The sequence below is a fragment of the Canis lupus genome, chromosome 21, assembly GCF_011100685.1.
Source record: "Canis lupus familiaris isolate Mischka breed German Shepherd chromosome 21, alternate assembly UU_Cfam_GSD_1.0, whole genome shotgun sequence".
Classification (NCBI taxonomy): domain Eukaryota; kingdom Metazoa; phylum Chordata; class Mammalia; order Carnivora; family Canidae; genus Canis; species Canis lupus.
The window spans coordinates 25,470,553-25,493,488 of NC_049242.1; the positions used below are offsets into that span (position 1 = coordinate 25,470,553).

Consider the following 22,936-nt stretch of genomic DNA (forward strand, 5'->3'; position numbering starts at 1 on the left):
AAACCAGACAAAGACCCCACCAAAAAGGAGAATTATAGACCAATATCCCGGATGAACACAGATGCAAAAATTCTCAACAAGATACTAGCCAATCGGATCCAACAATACATTAAGAAGATGATTCACCATGACCAAATGGGATTTATCCCCAGGATGCAAGGCTGGTTCAACACTCGTAAAGCAGTCAAAGTGATTGATCATATCATCAAGAGAAAAAACAAGAACAATATGATCCTCTCCATATATGCAGAGAAAGCATTTGACAAAATACAGCATCCATTCCTGATCAAAACCCTTCAGAGTGTAGGGATAGAGGGAACATTCCTCAGCATCTTAAAAGCCATCTACGTAAAGCCCACAGCAAATATCCTTCTCAGTGGGGAAGCACTGGGAGCCTTTCCCCTAAGATCAGGAACAAAGCAGGGATGTCCACACTCACCACTGCTATTCAACATAGTACTAGAGTCCTAGCCTCAGCAATCAGACAACAAAAAGAAATAAAAGGCATTCAAATTGGCAAAGAAGAAGTCAAACTCTCCCTCTTCGCCGATGACATGATACTCTACTTAGAAAACCCAAAAGACTCCACCCAAGATTGCTAGAACTCATACAGCAATTTGGCAGTGTGGCAGGATACAAAATCAATGCCCAGAAGTCAGTGGCATTTCTATACACTAACAATGAGACTGAAGAAAGAGAAATCAGAGTCAATCCCATTTACAATTGTACCCAAAAGCATAAGATACCTAGGAATAAACCTAACCAAAGAGGTAAAGGATCTATACCCTAAAAACTACAGAACATTTCTGAAAGAAATTGAGGAAGACACAAAGAGATGGAAAAATATTCCATGCTCATGGATTGGAAAAATTAATATTGTGAAAATGTCAATGCTACCCAGGGCAATTTACACATTTAATGCAATCCCTATCAAAATACCATGGACTTTCTTCAGAGAGTTGGAACAAATCATCTTAAGATTTGTGTGGAAGCAGAAAAGACCCCAAATAGCCAGGGGAATTTAAAAAAAGAAAACCATAGCTGGGGGCATCACAATGACAGACTTCAGATTGTACTACAAAGCTGTGATCATCAAGACAGTGTGGTACTGGCACAAAAACAGACACACAGATCAATGGAACAGAATAGAGAATCCAGAAGTGGACCCTCAACTTTATGGTCAACTAATATTCGACAAAGGAGGAAAGACTATCCACTGGAAGACCGTCTCTTCAATAAATGGTGCTGGGGAAAATTGGACATCCACATGCAGAAGAATGAAACTAGACTACTCTCTTTCACCATACACAAAGATAAACTCAAAATGGATGAAAGATCTAAATGTGAGACAAGATTCCATCAAAATCCTAGAGAAGAACACAGGCAACACCCTTTTTGAACTCGGCCACAGTAACTTCTTGCAAGATACATCCACGAAGGCAAAAGAAACAAAAGCAAAAATGAACTATTGGTACTTCATCAAGATAGGAAGCTTTGCACAGCAAAGGATACGGTCAACAAAACTAAAAGACAACCTACAGAATGGGAGAAGATACTTGCAAATGACGTATCAGATAAAGGGCTAGTTTCCAAGATCTATAAAGAACTTATTAAACTCAACACCAAAGAAACAAACAATCCAATCATGAAATGGGCAAAAGACATGAACAGAAATCTCACAGAGGAAGACATAGACATGGCCAACACGCACATGAGAAAATGCTCCGCATCACTTGCCATCAGGGAAATACAAATCAAAACCACAATGAGATACCACCTCACACCAGTCAGAATGGGGAAAATTAACAAGGCAGAAAACAACAAATGTTGGAGAGGATGTGGAGAAAGGGGAACCCTCTTGCACTGTTGGTGGGAATGTGAACTGGTGCAGCCACTCTGGAAAACTGTGTGGAGGTTCCTCAAAGAGTTAAAAATAGACCTGCCCTAGACCCAGCAATTGCACTGCTGGGGATTTACCCCAAAGATACAGATGCAGTGAAATGCCGGGACACCTGCACCCCGATGTTTCTAGCAGCAATGTCCACAATAGCCAAACTGTGGAAGGAGCCTCAGTGTCCATCGAAAGATGAATGGATAAAGAAGATGTGGTCTATGTATTCAATGGAATATTACTCAGCCATTAGAAACGACAAATACCCACCATTTGCTTCAACGTGGATGGAACTGGAGGGTATTATGCTGAATGAAATAAGTCAATCGGAGAAGGACAAATATGTGGTCTGATTCAGATGGGGAATATAAAAAATAGTGAAAGGGAATAAAGGGGAAAGGAGAGAAAATGAGTGGGAAATATCAGAGAGAGAGAACATGAGAGACTCCTAACTCTGGGAAATGAACTAGGGATGGTGGAAAGGGAGGTGGGCGGCGTGGAAGTGACTGGGTGACGAGCACTGAGGGGGGCACTTGATGGGATGAGCATTGGGTTGTTATTCTATATGTTGGCAAATAGAACTCCAATATAATTAATTGATTAATTAATAATAAATTCAACTTGCCAACATGGAAAAAAAAGAACAGACTTATAATTGAATGGAACAAAAAGGATAGTCTACAAATTGGTGCACATGTATATAGTCCATTGATTTTTAACAAAAATGTAACAAACTTATAAAAATGCTGAGTAAATTTCAATAAAAATGAATCCAGTTATATTTTAAGCACATGACTAGTTAGGGTGACAGACTGATTCAACTCTAGAAAATTTATCCATATAATAAACTGCATTCACCAAATAAAGATGAAAAATTCTGTGACTATTTTTATAGTTACCAAAAAATCATATGATAACATTCATTATCTCTTAGTGATTAAAAAATAAAAGTCACAGCCAGCAAGATAAAGAATTTTTCATCCTAACAAGGATATCTTCCTGAAACTTACAGTAAACATTATACTTGATGGTTGTGTTAGTTTTCAATATCTGCCATAACAAATTACCATGAATTTAGTAGCTTAAAACACTATAAAATTCTTATCTCACAGTTCCGTGGATCAGAAATCTGGATGGATTTGGTTGATTTTACTGCTTAGGCTCTAAACAAGGCCAAAATCAAATTGTGCTGCTAGCCTTTAGGGTAGAACCCACTTCTAAGCTCATTCAGGTTGTTGTTAGGATCTAGATCCTAATAACTTGAGGTCCTTGCTTCTTTCCTATCAGCTGGAGGCTACTCTTACCTCCTAGAGTATACTCTCTCTGGTCCTTGCACATGGACTTCTACATCTCAGAACCATCAGTGATTCATTGAATCTTCCCATGGTTGGAATTTGACTTCCTTTTTGGCCTCTCATCTGATTCCAGTCAGAGAAAGTTCTCTGCTTATAAGGGGCCATAATGATTAGATTTTGCCACATCAGTAATCTAGCATAATCTCCCTATCTTAAGTTCCATAACTCTAATATATCTGTAAATTAATTTTACATATTAACAGTTCCAGGATTAAGATATTGAAATCTTTGGAGGGCATTATGCCTACCTAAACAGTACCAATCATCACCACTACTTTTCAGGGTCATAAGATTTGGTACATTAATGAAAGAAAAAGAAAGTGTTCAAATATTAGGAAAAGGTATGCCTGTTATTATTTACAGGTGATGTGACTATGTACCCCCCCAAAATATGTGACCCAACTGTCAAATAGACATAACAATGGTTCAGTAAGAATAAATATAAGACTATATACAGTCTATAAAATAAAAGAACTTTAAGAAGTTAAGAGTAAGGGAATAAAATGAGAGGAAATATTTATAAAATAAATAACAGAAAAAGGACTAATATCAAGAATGTTTAATAAATAATAAAAGGGCAAAAAACTAGAGAAATAAATAGAGGCTATGAACTGCCAATTTATTAAAGTAGAAATACAGATGACCAGCAATATATGAAATGACACTGTTAATCAGAGAAATGAAAATTGAAACAATATGATTAACTTTACATATAATCTTGGCAAAAATTTTAAAGAATGACAATATGTAATGTTAGTAAGATACAAAAAAATATGCTCACACACTACTAGTTGAATACTAGAACTTTTAGGGGACAATTTGGCAATGTCTATTTTTTTTTAAAGGTTTATTTATTTTTTTATTTTAGAGAATGAGAGGGCCTGTGCGGGGGCCAGGGTGAGGGAGGGACAGACAGAGTCTCAAGCAGACTCTATGCTGAGTGTGGAGCCCAATCTGGGGCTCCATCTATGACCCTGAAATAAGGACCTGAGCTGAAACCTGAGGGTCAGACATTTAACAGGTGCCCCCAGCAATGTATGTTTAAATTAAAATGTACAATTTCCACTTCTGTATTTTTATCTTAAATAAATATTCCTATATGTGTTCAAAGAGTCATTAACCAGGTTGTACAGTACTATTTATAATAATGGGAAATTTGAAAAATAGCAATAGAATAAGAATAAAATGAAAATGGGAAATAAAAATGATACAACTGAACTATGAATCTGTGGATTTGAAAAATAGCAGTAGAATAAGAATAAAATGAAAATGGGAAATAAAAATGATACAACTGAACTATGAATCTGTAGATTAGAAAATGAAGTCACTCTATTTGTACAATTATAAAAAGATCTCTTAGACGCATTGAGGGGATGATAGGTCTCAGTGGCTTTTTTTTTAAGATTTATTTATTTTAGAGAGAGAGAGAGAGAGAGATAGCAAGGGGGCAGAGAGAGAGAGAAAGAATCTCAAGCAGACTCCATGCTGAGAGTGGAGTCTGAGGCAGAGCTCAGTCTCACAACCCTGAGATCACAACCTGAGCCAAAACCAAGAGTCGACTTCTTACTTAGCCAACTGTGCCACCGAGGTGCCCTGTCATTTTATTATTTTTTAAGCAGAACTGCAAGTATGCACAAATACATAAGAAATAGTTTGGAAAAATACATGTAAATTGATGGCAGTAATTATCTCTTGGATGGGGGGGGGCACATAGTGGAATGTGCAAATATGAGACTTTTTGCCATTTTTTAGTTCTTTTACAATACTTTATATTCATGTAATTTTAAAAAAGATTTTATTTATGTATTTGAGAGAGCGCATGAGAGCACAAACAGGAGGAGGGACAGAAGGAGAGGGAGAAGAAGACTCCCCCTGATCAGGGAGCCTACCCACAGGGCTCGATCCCAGGACCCAGGGATCATGACCTGAGCCAAAGGCAGATGCTCGAGCAACTGAGCCACCCAAGCACCCCTATATTCTTGTAATTTTTAAAAACTGAAGGTGTATGCATATCAAAATATGCCATCCAAATAAGGTTTGTAGATTGTGCCAATGTCGATTTCCTGGTTTTTATATTATAGAACAGTTATATAAGTTGTTGCTGTGGGGGAAAGTGTGAGGGGACTTTCTGTAGTACTTTTGCAACTTTGAATGAGTATAATTATATCAAGGGGTCTTTTTTTTTCTAATTAACAAATAAATGAAAAAAATTAAAGGTTAAAAAAGGAATTGTGGCCACTCGTCACTGAAGTCTGTTAAATTACCTAAATACTGTAGTCACTGAAGCAAAAACCATCATTGTTTTTCTGTTTTCTTTAATAGGTTCTAGATGACCTGGAATGTCATGGAGTTGCAGTGTCAGAACAAAGCCGAGCAGAGTTGGAACAGAAAATAGATGAAGCTAGAGAAAATATTCGTAAAGCAGAGGTGAGGTGACAGCTAACTGGCATTTTGCCCAGCTCCAACAACATCACAGCTGTGATATATATCTCTAGAATTCAGTTTCTATACATGGATTAATTTGAAGATGATTCAGCATCTTCATCTGTCCAGAGTATTATTTTTTAGCACCTACTTTATACAAGGTAGTATACATAACAAAAAGACACTGAACCTGCTATCTGAAGAGTTTACAATCATAAAAAATTAAATAAGAGAAGAATTAAGTCACAATAAGATATTAATTTTACATTTTTCATAAAGTACATAATAAGTCAAATTAATGGCATAAAATTGATAGATACATATGTTCAGAGCCTTGAAAAATCCTCCCCCATAATGAAAGTCTCATTGGTCTAGGGGCATAAGCTGATCTTTTATAAAGAGAGACTTGGTTAAGCAGACAGGCTAAAAAACATTACAACACTGGATTTTAATCTTTTGGTAAAGGGTCATGGGACCCTTTGAGGATTGTGTACAAAAATGTGAAACCCTCTCTCTCACAAAAAAATACACATTTTTGTGTACAGTGTCCAAAAGTTCATTCACCCTAGAGTAATACTACCTGATCTACAGGCAGAGAGGTTGAGATGGAAAGAAAAAAGTTACTTACAAAGGAGGAAGACAGGATACAATTTGGCAGTTGGATTTGTTCAAAGTGGAGGGTTTTTATGAGGAAATGTGGTAGGAAGTAAGCAAAATAATTGTGGTTAGGACCAATTCATGGATAACCTGTGCACGCTGTGTATAGTTATCTACCCAATGCAACATGTTGAAGGGATGTAGAAAATAAACATTTTAGAAAGACTGAGACTATCCAGACCTCAAAGAGAGTATGTTCCTGTTAGGAAGGCACAGAGAGTGCCAAAGGTAACTAAAACTGTAAAATATAAATGCCAAGAAGTGGTCCATACAGGTATACTTAATACTCAAGAAACCCAGAGGACACAGAGACCACTGTGGGAGAAGTTGTTAGTGCAGGTAGCACAGAAGAGGTAGAATTTGAGCTGGGTGTTGACAGATGAGTATTTTAGAATGAGAGAAAAAGGGATAGCATAAGATTTATGTCATGCAATGTCAAGAGGCGTAACTTGAACCGAAAGAGGGTAGGAAAGAGGCAGATTTGAGCCTGGCTTTGGGAAACACTCTCTAACATTCATTTGTCCAATGAGAGAATAAGCTCCCCTGGGATAAAGTGCAGCACTGTAAGTGTATAAGATACTGTCAGGGACTCTGCACAAGGAGTTCTTGTATTGACTGAAGGTTAATCAGTGATTTTCATATATTCCCTCAGGATTCTAGAGGTTTTGAGGAAATATTTCAGTGGTTGATTGGGGGGGAAGCAGGTGGTCAGGGGAAGGGCAGTTTAGGCAAACAGGGAGTATGAGCATGTTTTTGGCACAACCCCACAGAAGTGATCTGAACCAGAAAGGCTTGCCATCTGCCTAGTCTAGAGAAGCCCCAGTAAACCCAGCTTGCCTTTGTTTCTGGCACATGATCCATAGCCTCCATAGTGAAGAGGGCAGGGTGTACAATAAATAGCCATTTTCCACTCTGAATTCAGGGTCATAGCTAAACCACTACCCTAGTATACTGGCCAAGTACTGTTGGCAGGCCCTTGCCTGGTCTAAGAGACATTGGCTTGTGTGTAAGAGTTTTTCCTGCTGTTTGTTTCTCCGTACACTGAGATGAAGCCAGTTTCAGAGCCTTAGTGGAACAGAACAAGTCTCAGAAAAGGGTGTGTTCTCTCTTGGATTTTCCATTTCCAGACTCCCTCCATGGTGTCACTGTCTGGTACCATAATTCTATCAACCCCCTCAGTTGTAGCAGTAGTAAGTATCAGTCACATAAAGTCTGCATTTAGACTGAATGATCTGTAATTTCCATGAGTATGCTAAACAGCCCTGTGTTTGTTAGCTTAAAGCTAAAAATATGAAGTGAGATTCCCACAACAGAATGTCTCATTTCTCCTAATACCAGTATTTAAGTCTACATTCTCAAAGATAATTTTCTTACCAAAATATGGAATATGCTAAAAACCATGGGGCTGGATCCATTCATTATCTCAGCTTTAAATATCTATGAAATCTAGTTAATCCTACTGCTATCTTAAAATGATCTCTCACTTGATTTTCACCTATCAGATACAAAGTACAACCAAGCTAAAATAAGAGGGCAAACATGTGAGTGTAGTATTGAAGTAGTACTTAACAGATTGTCATAATGACACTTTTGGATAGACTTTTGGATAGACCTAGGATTATGACCTGAGCCGAAGGCAGACACTTAACTGACTGAGCCACCCAGAAACCCCTAGATTCCTTTTTTCTTTTCCTTTGCTTGTGTATCATTTGCATTGGATTTTCTCTTTCCATTCAATAGTTATTTACATCATTTATTAATAAATACCTAATCAAAAGGGAGACAGCTGATTAAAATTCCATTATATCCTTCATGTTTGGGTTTGTTTTTTTTTTTTTTTTTAAGATTTTATTTATTCATGAGAGACACACAGAGAGAGGCAGAGACACAGGCAGAGGGAGAAACAGGCTCCATGCAGGGAGCCCGACATGGGACTCAATCCTGGGTCTCCAGGATCACACCCTGGGCTGAAGGCAGCACTAAACTGCTGGGCCACCCGGGCTGCCCTCATGTTTGGTTTTTAACTCCTACCAACATGAATATTCCTTGTTGGTTAATCTACTTTATCCAGTCCTTTCTGTATTATGTTTCCATTCAGTATTGCTAGTTAGAATAAAAACCTTTGTAGTGCTCAGTAATAAATATTTTCCAAACGTAAGAAATAAAAAATATAAATTACCTGTGCTTTTCCAAAGAATAGGGTTTATATAGTGATTAATTAATAATTGGCTGGTTAAAGTGCCACAAATTCACCAATTGATTAGTTTAACAGATACTTAATGAATACCTGCCATGTGCCAGATACTGATGGATATACTAGACATACAGTGATGAACAAACTATTGTTAGATTGTTATGATCTCTGTAATTGTCACAAAAATCTTTATATTAGATGTGGTAATGTTTGCAGCCCCTAACAAATTCCAGAATTGAAACAAAATAATAGCTGCTTAAGTTAACTTTGATAACAATATTCTTAACCTGGTATTTAGGTATTTGAATTTTTTTTTTTTTTTTTGGTAGGTATTTGAATTTTTTGAAATGCCTTTTGTCACAAAAGACACACATTCTTCATCTGACTTACCATTCCTATTTTAAAAATGACTTGCCAAGAAACCAAGAATTTTAAATACCATCTTTTTGGAACCGTACCTGACTTATGTTGTTCCAGAACACAATTATTTTTTGCATGTTTAAATTTTTCCTTTTATTTGGTTTGAGGGCAGTTCTCTTTTTGTGACAATGAGGAGATACAAAGAGGAGAAAGTTAATTTAAGAAGTCAAATATACCCAGAAATTTTTAGTAACTCACGTTTGGTATAAGGTCTGCATAGACTATATGATTCCTTCTCTAAGATATTAACTATATATTTTAATCTGAATTGAATGAATATTTGAAAGCCAAAGCACACTAACAGTGAATTAACAAAACAAAAAAATCCATTTTTATTTATATAAGCACATTATCATAGATATCATTTTAAATTATCATCCTATAATATTCTGTTGTACATCAGGAATCCAAAATTTTGTCATCATGTACCTCAGTGACTCAAAAATGGTAATTAATACCCTTCCCAGCATGCTATAGGAGGAACCTAAAAATTTCAGTTGCGTAAAATATGAGGCCTCATCACCTCAATATTAAGGAAATGTTAAGGATGAACCTGCAATAAAAACAATTTCTTATCATTTTATATCCAAATTTATATTACATCTGGGCCTGTTACTATGAGTTTTCACTGTACTCATGTAACAGTATGACAGCAGACCTTTTGACCTCTCACTTTCTTTCATTTTTATTGTGAAAATTTTCAACCATATATAAGGATGAAGAATAAATACATATTTCTTGATATGCTAAATTCAAACAATTAATATTTTGCAATATTGGTTTCATATGTTCTATTCTGTAAAATGGAAGTTAAATCTAGATTCTTGATTAGAATAAGTATTTTAGGCAAGAATACTTTATAGATGATGCTATGATTTTCATTACAGAATGTTTTTATCAAATTGTCTATTAATGATAGTAGTCACTTAATTAGGTGGTGCTACCAGATCTTTCAACTATTAAAGTTCCTTTTTTATGTACTTGCAGCTAGCAAGTACTAGTCACCTCCAATAGTGGCAAATGGGTAGTTTTCTCTTAGTTAAGTATCATTATAATGTCACAGAATTTTAAAAATCAGTTCTATCAAGGTATAATATACATACAATAAAATATAACTATTTCAAGTGAACAGTTTGGTGAGCTTGGACAAATGCATCTCCCTAAGTATTCACCACCACAATCAAGATATCAGATATTTCTGTCATATAGGTTGTTGAGCTTCAACAACATGAACATTAGATTACTTGATTTTGGGATACTTGGGTGGCTCAGTGGTTGAGTTATCTGCCTTTGGCTTAGGTCATGATCCTGGGGTCCTGGGATTGAGTCCCACATCAGGCTCCCCACACAGAGCCTGCTTCTCCCTCTGCCTATGTCTCTGCCTCTCTTTCTGTGTCTCTCATGAATAAATAAATAAAAATCTTTAAAAAGAAAAGATTACTTGATACTGTCCTATATATCACATAGAAAGACCACCCCTCACATTTTTATCCAACCTTAATTTTTTTCTTTAGTTCAGTTCAATGAGCTACTATGTATTCAAGCTCACTGATCCTTTCTTCTGTTGTGTATAATCTACTGTAGGCCATCTTGTGACTGATTCCAGATATTACAGTTTCAGCTCTATAAGTTTTCAGTTCTTTATTTTTTTTAACAGATTTATTTTATTTAAAGACTTTATCCATCCATTCATAGACACAGAGAGAGAGGCAGAGACACAGGTTGAGGGAGAAGCAGGCTCCACACAGGGAGTCCGACATGGGACTCGATCCCCGGTCTCCAGGATCACACCCCAGGCTGCAGGCGGCGCCAAACCGCTGCGCCACCAGGGCTGCCCAGTTTTCAGTTCTTTATATTCTCAATTCACACCTGTTTATCTTCATGTTTTCCTTGAAATCCTTAAGTGTATTTTTAATAATGACTTTGCTTGTCTGCTCATGCCATCATATCCGTGATCTTTTTTTTTTTTAAGATTTATTTATTTATCCATGAGACACATAGAGAGGCAGAAGCAAGCAGGCTCCCTGCAGGAGCCTGATGTAGGACTCAATCCCAGAACTCCAGGATCACATCCTGAGTGGAAGACAGATGCTCAACCACTGAGCCATCCAGGCATCCCCATATCTGTGATTTCTGTTTCTCTTTCTTATTGACCAGTTTTTTCCTTTAGTTATGGCTCAGATTTTTCTGCTTTTCAAATACGTAGTAGAAATTGTGAGTGTTTGGTTACTGAATGCCTGGATTCTCCTTTCATCTTTTGAAAATTACTGAGTTTTATTTTCAACAAAACTGAGCTGAACAGCCAGTTCAGTTGCAGATCAGTTTGATCCTTGGGAGGGTTGTTTTTAAGCTTTGTTTGGGTTGGTTTAGAATAGCCTTTGCAAGAGGGCAAATTTAGCCCTATTACTTATACATTTCCTTTCTATAGTTTCTTGTTATGCCATGAGTATCCAACAAGGTTTCTCAACTCTGTCTGGATAGAACTGTAACATCTTTCAGCTCTGGGAATTTTTCAGTTCACAGCTTTGTGGTAGATGTATTTTCCCCGAGTCCCTACCCTTTGCTTCTCATCAAGGACTCCCACCTTATATATTCTGAATTTATTGTGGATTTTTATTCATTTAATGTATTTTCAATTACAGTTGGCCTCTTTTAAGCCCCATATTGTGTATTTTGGGCCAATGAGAATCCATCCATGGGAATAATGTCAAAAGGCTTCCATGTCCTTTTGACATTATTCCCATTAGCCTTTGAACAGTTTCTTGCTTTCTCACACAAGCCTGCAGTCATAGACTCACTTTATATTTTCCCTGCCCAGACTTAGAATTAGCCATTTCTCCAAGGAACTTTGATTTCTTTTAATAGAGAATAGTATTTAGACACCAAGGTCTAGGATATGAAGGTGCTTATTGTAATGGATGTCATTTATGTCTTGGCCCTTTCTTTGTTTTTAAAGCTAGGAATTACTTTTTTTTTAAATTATGACTTCATGTTGATATTTCCAATTAAAATTTAAAATTAGAAGGATTTTGTTCAACTTCTTTGATTCTATATTTATCTTTTTTTCTTATATGGAAAATGTTGGTTCCTAATAATACTATCATAGTATTTTATTTTGCTTTATCGTGCAGTATATTAAAGTTTCAGCATTACAATGGAAATATTATTAATGATAAACTATTGAGCAAAATCTAAGATTTATTTGCAGTTCATTTTGTTTTTCTTTTTGTTTTTTTTTTTTTTGCAGTTCATTTTGAATGTAGACTATTTCTACAAGGGTTTCTGCTTCTGGTAATAAGGAACTAGTCATATTAGACTAATCCACCTTTATTTTTTTTTAAGATTTATTTTTATTTTATGATAGAGAGAGAGAGAGAGAGAGAGAGAAAGAGAGACAGGCAGAGGGAGAAGCAGGCTCCATGCCAGGAGCCCAACGTGGGACTCGATCCCGGGACTCCAGGATCACACCCTGGGCCAAAGGCAGGCGCGAAACCGCCGAGCCACCCAGGGATCCCCACTAATCCACCTTTAGATAAGTTACTAACCTGGGGTAAAAATATTTAAAATAACTATTTAAATAGTCAGGGAGCCCTCAAGTTTGCGTATATATAAATAACCGTTCAGATCCTCAGCCAAACCTGCATGCACTGGTGAGGCAGAAATTCCCAGGAGCTTGACAGGAAACAGGAGCCAGAAGGCAAAATAACTGAGCTGAAATTTTAGCTGTTGCTCAACACAGGGGAGTAACACTAACCATTAAAATATTGGAGTGGTTATAATAATATCAGACAAAATAGACTACAGGATGAGAAATACTAAAAGGAATAATTTATAATGATTAAAAATAAGGTCATCATTATCTTCTCCATCAAGAAGACACAACAATTCTGGATGTATAGTATAGGTAGCTAATAATAGAGCTACTAAATACATGAAGCAAAAACTGACAGAACTGAAAGAAGAAATAGACCAAGCTACAATGGTAGTCAGAGATTTCAACATTCCTTTCAGGAATTTGAACAAGAAGCTGTAAAATGAGCAAGGATAGAGAAGACTTGAATAACACTGTCAACCAACTTTACCTAATTGGCATTTATAGAACACTCCATCCCATAAGAGTAGAGTACTTGTTCTTTTAAAGTATACACGGAATGTTCAGCAAGACCATATACTAGACCATAAACCAGTGTCAATTAGTTTAAAAGTATTGTTATCACTCAGAGTATATTCTCTGACCCATCAGAATTAAATTGAAAATCAGTAACAGATACCTGAAAATTCTCCAGGTATTTGGAAATTAAATTATTTAAACACAATAATCTGTTCCTAACTTAAAACACACACACCCAACTTTATGAGAAAAATGATTTATTATCTCTCACCATTCTGGGTGTTGACTGTGCGTTTCTTTTGCAGGTTTTTCCTGAGTTTACTCAAGGAGCTACATTCACCCAGAGGGTCTACTTGGAGAGCTGGGCCTTTTTTCCAAATGGTCTTTCATGCTCACATATGCTAAACTAGGCTTCCTTACATAGTGGAGAGACCTCAAGTTTAAATGCACTTATCAAATCTCTGCTGGCATCAAATTTGCCTATGGTCCCTCAAAACAGATCACGGATAAGCCCAGAATCAGTGTGTGACAGGACTGCATGGATACCAGAAGGCATGATTCATTGGCAGTAACAAATTACCAAAATTGATAAGACCTTGGTTAAATCATTTCTCTCATCTGTAAAATGGAGTTTATGTTATGATATATATCCCCAGAATTGTTTTTTTTAAAGATTTTATTTATTTATTCATGAGAGAGAGAGAGAGAGAGGCAGAATCATACACACAGAGGGAGAAGCAGACTCCATGCAGGGAGCCCAATACAGGACTCGATCCTGGGACTCCAGGATCACTCCCTGAGCCAAAGGCAGACACTCAACCACTGAGCCACCCAGGCATCCCTATCCCCAGAATTGTTGTGTGAATTAAAGGAAATAGTATAATCATATAGTTCCTACTACATCTGATAAAAGTTGTTTAGAGTGGGGTTTTTTTTTTAAGATACCAAAGGTAATTTAGGGTGGCAAATACTGTCATCTACTCTTATTCATTTCCTGCATATGCCAAGCACTGTCCTAAATAGTAGGGTTGCAACAGACACAGCCCTTATCCTAAGAGAAATGATATTTTGAAGATAAATTAACGCCCAGATTGGATTTACAGACTTTATAACTGTCGAAAAATTTCATAAACTCAACTGTGGTTTGATATCTAGATATACTTATGCTTAAGTTTTATATTAAGATCAATTAATTAACAGTGTTCGTACACCAGGATTATGTATTCTAAAAGGTCTCGCCTTCAAAACATCATCTCTTTACAAATTCTAAAATGATTTAATCAGATAGTATCTGGGATGTAGAGTTACAGAGACCTATGCTCTGCAAATTTTAATCAACTGGCAAATCATCAAAATTCATTTGAAAACCCTAGGAAATCCTTCTTTTAAATAGTTGATAAAATATAAACAGTTGGAACCCTGAAGGAAAGATAACTATGATTATTCTGGAGCTGCAGTCTAAAAATCTAAGTTTGCAAATGCCATGTTCATCAGTTGTTTGATAAAGTACTGACAAAAATAAATCTTATGAAAACAAAATTACTTGGTATTTTAAAAATAGAATTGATATTTCTCCCCCTCCATCTCACTCATGCTCTCCCTCTTTTCTCCCGTTTTTGTTTGTTTCTTTGCTTCTGCAGTTAAGTGACTTACATTTATGATTTCCAAGAAAGAGTTTGTTGGTTCATTCTTCTTTTCTAAAACATTTTATTACTTATATCAGTTTAAAATGCATACTAGAATGGTGCAGAGACAAGTGGATATTTCCATGTGAAAGAATGAAGTTGAATACCTACCTCATACCATATTTAACTTAAAATTATCAAATTCCTAAGTGTAACGAGCTAAAGCTATAAAGCACTCACAAAGAACCATAGGGATAAATCTTTGTGACCCTTGGATGAATTTCTTAGATATGAAACAAAAAGCCCAACCAACAAGAGAGGAAAAAAAAGATAAATTGGATTTTGTCTAAATTAAAAACTCCTTGCTTCAAAAGATACTACGAAGAAAGTGAAAGACAACCCATAGGATGGGAAAAAATACCTGCAAATTATATATCTGATGAGAGACTTTTATCTAGAATACAGAAAAACTCTTAAAATAAAGACAAAGACAAAATAAAAAGGACAAGTAAAAAAACAATCCATTTTAAAAATGAGCAAAGGATCTGAATAGGCAAACATTTCTTCTAGAAGATACACAGATAACCAATAAATACATGAAAAGATGCTTCACATCATTAGTCATCAAGGAAATAGAAGTCAATACTATATAATGAGATACTACTTCACACCCACCAGGATGGCTAGAATCAAAAAGGCAGACATTAAGTATTTTTCAGGATGTGGAGAAATGTTAACCCTCATACCTTGCTGGTGCGATTGTCAAATGAGACAGCTGCTTTGGCAAACAGTCTGGCATTTTCCCAAATGGTTAAAAATAGCATTATTTTTTATGACCAAGCAGTTTCAGTCATAGGTGTATACCCAAGAAAATGAAAGCATGTTTACACAAAAACTTACACACTAATATTTAAAGGAATGTTATTCGTATTAGGCAAAAAATTGAAATAACCCAAGTGTCTATCAGCTGAAAATGGATAAATAAGGTGTGGTAGATCCATATAATAGGATGTTACTTGGCCATAAAAAGGAATAAAGTACTGATACCTGTCACGCCATGGATGAACCTTGAAAACATGCTAAGTGAAAAGAAGCCAGACACAGAAGACCACATATTATATGGTTCTATTTATATTAAATGTTCAGAATAGATAAATCTATATAGAGAGAAAGTAAAACAGTAATTGGAATAAGGAGTAAGAGAGCAAGAGTTAAAGGATATGGGGTTTCTTTTGGAGGGGATTAAAATGTTCTAAAATTGATTGTAGGGATCCCTGGGTGGCTCAGTGGTTTAGCACCTGCCTTTGGCCCAGGGCATGATCCTGGAGTCTGGGATCAAATCCCACATCGGGCTCCCTGCATGGAGCCTGCTTCTCCCTTTGCCTGTGTCTCTGCTTCTCTCCCTCTCCCTGTGTCTCTCATGAATGAATAAATAAAAATCTTTTTAAAAATTTAAATAAAATTGATTGTAGTGATAGTAGCACGTATCAGTGAATATATTGTAAATCATTGAACTGTCCACTTTAAATGGATGAATTTTATGGTATATGTAAGCTTTATCTCAATAAAGCTATTATCAAAATAATTATTTGAAGAATAAACAGTTTTGCAAGGCTGTTTACCAAATGGTGTACCTCCAAGCCAAAAACTCTTAACTACTTTATATAAAATCTGTAGATATCCAAAACCACTGAATTGTATACTTTAAAATGATTAAGGTGGCAAGGTTTATGTAACATGAATTTGATCTCATTTTTAAACATATTTAGTTAGAGATTGAGCAGGGGGAGGGACATAGGAAGAGGGAGAAAATTTCAAGCAGACTCCCCACTGAGCATAGAGCCCAACGTGGGGCTCAGTCTTACAACCCTGAGATCATGACCTGAATGGAAATCCAGAGTCAGGGGATCCCTGGGTGGCGCAGCGGTTTGGCGCCTGCCTTTGGCCCAGGGCGCAATCCTGGAGACCTGGGATCGAATCCCACGTTGGATTCCCGGTGCATGGAGCCTGCTTCTCCCTCTGCCTGTGTCTCTGACTCTCTCTCTATGTCTATCATGAATAAATAAATAAGATCTTTAAAAAAAAAAAAAAAAACAAGAGTCGCATGCTCTACCAATGGGGTCAACTAGGTGCCTGCAGAGCTTAGATCAATTTTAATACAAACTCCCGGGACACCTGGGTAGCTCAGCGGTTGGGCATCTGCCTGTGGCTCAGGGCGTGATCCCAGAGTCCCAAGATCAAGTCCCACGTAGGGCTCCCTGCAGGGAGCCTGCTTCTCCCTCTGCCTGTGTCTCTCATGAATAAATAAATAAAATATTTTAAAAATAATAATAATACTAACTCCCACAGTTGAGAATCCAGAGAGTGGTCAGAATTGCATACTAGAAGGGATCAGTGAGCATACTTGTTTGTCCAAAAGTCCCACAGAAGGCTTGAAGTGAGGGTTGAAATTATCGAATAATCAAAATTTTCTCATTGGAACCTTCAAATGTTGAAGGAAGAGACCACCTCTCTATTACATGGAACAATGAAGCTGAATTTACTACTTGCTAAGCAAAAGAGGATGGTATTTATATAGTTTCTCTAAACAAATAGAACTGATATATAGGGTTTTGAGAAGTATGGATTTCAGGGGTTGGCAGATATTCAAAACTAAAAACGTCTTAAGATTGGCTCAATTGTGGCTGTGTATATACAGATTGGTGGACTGTGGGAAGCAAGAGTGGAAGCTTGACTACTCTGATGATTGATTACTGGAGCAAGGTTGTCACTGACTAGCTGCATTTGCAGAGGCTCCGCTGTTGGAGCAAAGCAGTCGCTGTTTGATTGAGACAGGTTTAGACTGGTTCTGTGGTTACTTGCTTATGGCTTAGAACGAGAGCCAGAGGACAAGTAGTCTTTCCATTTCTTGAATTTGGAGACTAGGAACTTTTAATTTTCTGTCTCTTACTATTTCTGACAGCTACATCATATTTTTTTTTTTTTTTGCTACATCATAATTTAATTCAAACCTTTACCAACTAGTTCAGTCAGGAGTCATGGAAAAAAAAAGTCCTCCTTTTACCAGAGGAGTGATATGATGAGATGATTTGAACTTGTAAGTACAAGAGATGGGTTAGAAGGCTGTCAAACATGTTAGATTTTAGGATGTTCTGATGCATAGCCTTATTAAAGGGAAAAGAATTCAGACTTTGGTGTATCTTCCTGTTCATAAGTTATGTTTGATGTGTCTTCTCCAAATGCAAGTGTGCCATTTGCCCTCATTTCCATTTTTGTGTTTCTTCTCCTCTATCCAAGTGAAAAATTAATATGTATGCCAAGGTAGCATTGCTAGTGAATATCAAGACTATTCTAATTAATCAATCAGAAATAAACACATTGATCCGAAGGGGGAAATAGCCTTGATTTCTGACCATTTTCTTCTTTTGTTAGATAATTAAGTTGAAAGCTGAAGCCCGACTGGACCTGTTGAAGCAGATTGGTGTTTCTGTGGATACATGGCTAAAGAGTGCAATGAATCAAGTAATGGAAGAACTGGAAAATGAACGATGGGCTCGCCTTCCTGCAGTGACCAATAATGACACTTTACACTCGGTAGGGTTTCTTTTCTTGGCTATGATAGGCAGACTTTCATTGAAGAATGCCATTCTTTGTGTAGCCAAACCTGAAAATAGCCAAAATTTAAAAGAAAAAATAATGGTTTTGCTAGCAGTTTGGTTTCTTCTCTTTAGCCTATCACTGAGTTAAACTTGGTACAGCAAGAGGAAAAAAGTCGTGCCTTTTTTTTTTAATGTGCAGTAAAGAATGTACTATCACTAGTAGGTTTATTAGTGCCACTTTACCAAACTCCTTATCCCATTCATGAAGTAGATATGCTTCTTGCCTGGAAGTAGCAGAATAAAAATTTTAATCTAGTGTTTCTGAAGTGCTCAGAGGTCTTCCATTCCATAGTACAAATGAAAACTAATATCCAGAAAGTCATAAACAGTCTTAAAGGAGGGAAAGGAACACTTTTAGTCTGCGACATAACCTGTTTGATTCACAAGGGCTTTCACACTCTGCTCACTATCTTTTTTTTTCCAAAAAAATTTTTAAATTTTATTTAAACTCAATTAACATAAAATGTACTATTGGTTTCAGAGGTAGACATCAGCAATTCATCAGTCTTATGTAATACCTAATGCTCATTACATCATGTGCCCTCCTTAATACCCATCACCTAGTTACCCCATCCCCCTCCCCTCCACGACCCTGTTTGTTTCCTATGATTAAGAGTCTCTTATCATTTGTCTCCCTCTCTTATTTCCTCTTTTATTTTTTCCTCTCTTCCCTTATGATCCTGTTTTATTTCTTAAATTCCACATGAGTGAGATCATATGAAAATTGTCTTTCTCTGATTAACTTATTTCACTTAGCATGATATCCTCTAGTTCCATCAATGTCATTGCAAATGACAAGATTTCTTTCTTTTTTTTTTTTTGATGGCTGAGTAGTAGTGCATTGTGTGTGTGTATATATACATACACATACATACATACACACACACACCCTATCTTATCCATTCATCTGGTGATGGACATCGAGGCTCTTTCCATAGTTTGGCTACTGTGGACTTTGCTGCTATTAACATTGGGGTGCATGTGCCCCTTCAGATCACTCTATTTGTATCTTTGGGGTAAATACTCATTATTGCAATTGCTGGGTCATAGGTTGGCTCCATTTTCAACTTTTTGAGGAACTTCCATACTGTTTTTCAGAGTGGCTGCACCAGCTTGCATTTCCACCAGCAGTGTGAAAGGGTACCTCTTTCTTTGTATCATTACCAACATTTGTTGTTTCCTGACTTGTTAATTAGCCATTCTGACTGGTGTGAGGTGGTATTTCATTGTGGATTTGATTTGTATTTCCCTGATGCTGAGTAATTTTGAGCATTGCACTGTGTCTTTCATCAGAGACATAGTGCATGTATGGTGTTACAAACAAGGCCAGAGCTCAAGCTGGTGTTTTTTGGGGTTTTTTAAAGATTTTATTTATTTATTTGAGAGAGAAAGAGAGAGAGAACATGAGCAGGGGGAAGACCAGACTCCCTACTGAGCATGAAGCCCAATGCAGAGCTGGATCCCAGAATCTAAGGCAGATGCTTAAACAGCTGAGCCACCCAGGTGCCCCAAGCTGGTATTTTCTTGCTTCAAGTCCAGGGCTCTTTCCACCCTGATGTCATCCAGTTCAACCTTATATTTTCATGTTGGAGATCTGAGAACCAGAAAAGTTCAGTGATTTGCTTATTACATAAGTGGATGTATGATTTCTAGCTGGTCAGACTAAAGTAGTTCCTGCTGCTGCCTCCCAACCCATTACTCTCTCTCATCCTGTTTATTTCCTTAGGGCATTTATTACAATCTGTACTTGTCTTCTTTATTTGTTTTCTTTGTCTGTCTTCCTCTCTGGAATATAATTTCCAGGTCTGCCTGATTCACTACTCTGCACAGCTAAGTGCCTGGCATATGGTAGGTACTCAATAAATGTCTGTTGAAGGAAAAAATGGAAGAATGGATGGATGAATAGATGGAATAGTGGCAAACTAAAAGCTAAAACTCTAATCTCTCAACTTCCTACTATATCCATAGTTTTGGCCTCTTCAGTGCTTATGTCCTTTAGATAAAAGGCATCCTTGCTAGAGAAATTGGCTAAAGTTTAAGAACATTCCTGAAAGTTTTGTCAATTTTTTCACATAGCATTCTGATTTTCTAATGGGAATACACTTGCACATTTAAAAAAGATTGTGTGGGGGTGTGCATTTTGAGGAAAAGCAGTATTGAAAGCTTATTTTTATTGCACTATTAATGGTAATCCAGCTAGAGAAAGTAGTACACCTCACCCATTTGACTTTGGGGTTAGAAGAGCTTGCCCTGTTTTCTTTTTTTTTTTTTTAAGATTTTATTTATTTATTCATGAGAGACACAGGCAGAGGGAGAAGCAGGCTCCATGCAGGGAGCCCGATGTGGGATTCGATCCCAGGTCTCCAGGATCACGCCCTGGGCTGAAGGCAGGCACTAAACCGCTGAGCCACCAGGGCTGCCCACTTGCCCCATTTTCAGTACAACAGAGTTGCTCCATGTCATGGAATATCTCTTCCTAATGCATCTTTTGAATATCACAATTCCCATCTACTTCAGGTTGTACAGAACTTAGGATGACAGCAAATTGCAGACACAGCTTTTGTTTTGGCATCTTTTGGCAAGAGTGACTCTCTTGGCAACTTATCAGACCCATGATTTCCCTTGGACTAGTACCTTTTCTAACTAAATCAACTGGGCAGGCATTTACCCCCTCACTGTGTACCTGCTTCCTGGGTAAATTGGAAATGAACAAGATTTGGTCTCTCTCCTCAAAGAGCATAGCTAGTAGAGCAGATAGACCTTTACAGATCTTAGTGATACATGGGAGTGTATGACTGGGCTACTCTATGGCAAACTTGAAATTGCCTGCTCCTAACTCATCAACACCTTGGAAAAAAAGTCACTTCTCTCTGGATTCAGAGAGAAAGTTAAATGATCTTAAGATCCCCTCTAATTCCAAAATCTTATGATTTTATGAAATACTACCAAAAAAGCTCAATGCCAGATAGAAAAATAGGAAAGACATTTGCCCCATGAAGGAAATGTCAGTTGAGATAGTCCTTGAAGAATTTTAACAGGAGATAAAGAAGGGCTTCTAAGTGTGAAAGAAGGAAATGAAGGAGATATGCCTAGTACAGTGTGTCAATGAGTAGTACATTCTGGTAGTAAGTGTTGAGAACTGTCCAAAGATATCAGCTCATCTAAGAATATCATATCCTCTGTGAAGGGAGTGTTTTGTAATTCTTTCCCACTCTATTCCCTGTAGTCAGTATTATGGAGCCTGTGTCATCCCACTTTCAGCTGAAGGATATATTTTGTGAAAGCTCTACTAGCAATGTATTTAGTGCCTCCCTTATTCATGGTGTCACTTTTCCTGGTTTCAATTACTATGGTCAACCATGGAAGCAACTATCTGGAAGCAGATGACCCTCCTTCTGACTTATTGTCAGAAGATCAGTAGTAGCTTAACACTCCATCACAGTGCCTACGTCATTCACCTCATTTTATTTCATCACATAGGCATTTTATTGTCTCACATCACCACAAAGAGAAGGGTGAATATAGATACTTTGAGAGAGAGAGACCACATTCCCATAACTTTTATTACAGTACATTGTTGTAATTGTTATATTTTATTATTATTGTTATTTATCTCTTACTGGGCCTAATTTATAAATTAAACTGTAGCATAGGTATATATGTGTAGGAAAAAAACATAGTCTATGTAGGGCTTGGAACATATCCCCCAGGGATAAGGAAGGGAGGCTACTGTATAAATAAAGGAGAGATATGGGCACAGAATAGCTTACTGAGTCCCAGTATTTATTTAACCTGCTTTTAAATGACACACTGAAATAATTTAGAAGGATTTGTATCTCTCCACCCTGGCAGATAACTGGCAAGGTGCATGAAGGAGAAATACACATCTGGGGATCAAATTATTTCTTCCATTATAGGTGCCAACAAAAGCATTAGTCATCAGGTTTAGAGTTCCCTTCCATCTGGAAAACATGGTTAATTCTAGTGTTAGACAGTAACAGTGTAAAGTGCCTTATTAACAGTCCAATCATGAAATGGGCAGAAGACATGAACAGAAATCTCACCGAGGAAGACATAGACATGGCCAACAAGCACATGAGAAAATGCTCTGCATCACTGGCCATCAGGAAATACAAATCAAAACCACAATGAGATACCACCTCACACCAGTGAGAATGGGGAAAATTAACAAGGCAGGAAACCACAAATGTTGGAGAGGATGCGGAGAAAAAGGAACCCTCTTGCACTGTTGGTGGGAATGTGAAATGGTGCAGCCACTCTGGAAAACTGTGTGGAGGTTCCTCAAAGAGTTAAAAATAGATCTGCCCTACGACCCAGCAATTGCACTGCTGGGGGTTTACCCCAAAGATACAGATGCAGTGAAACGCCGGGACACCTGCATCCCGATGTTTCTAGCAGCAATGTCTACAATAGCCAAACTGTGGAAGGGACCTCGGTGTCCATCGAAAGATGAATGGATAAAGAAGATGTGGTTTATGTATACAATGGAATATTACTCAGCCATTAGAAATGACAAATACCCACCATTTGCTTCAACGTGGATGGAACTGGAGGTTATTATGCTGAGTGAAGTAAGTCA

General features: G+C 37.2%; 1 protein-coding gene across 4 annotated transcripts in view; it reads left to right on the forward strand.

The window, feature by feature from the left end:
* The window catches only part of FCHSD2 (FCH and double SH3 domains 2), a 327,826-nt gene that overhangs the window by 282,020 nt on the left and 22,870 nt on the right, over window positions 1-22,936 (forward strand). For all 4 annotated transcript variants that reach the window (XM_038568738.1, XM_038568737.1, XM_038568740.1 and 1 more), the window contains 2 exons: window positions 5,569-5,673; window positions 18,110-18,271. In XM_038568738.1, coding sequence (XP_038424666.1) covers window positions 5,569-5,673; window positions 18,110-18,271 — 267 coding nt within the window. The remainder of the gene's footprint in view (window positions 1-5,568; window positions 5,674-18,109; window positions 18,272-22,936) is intronic.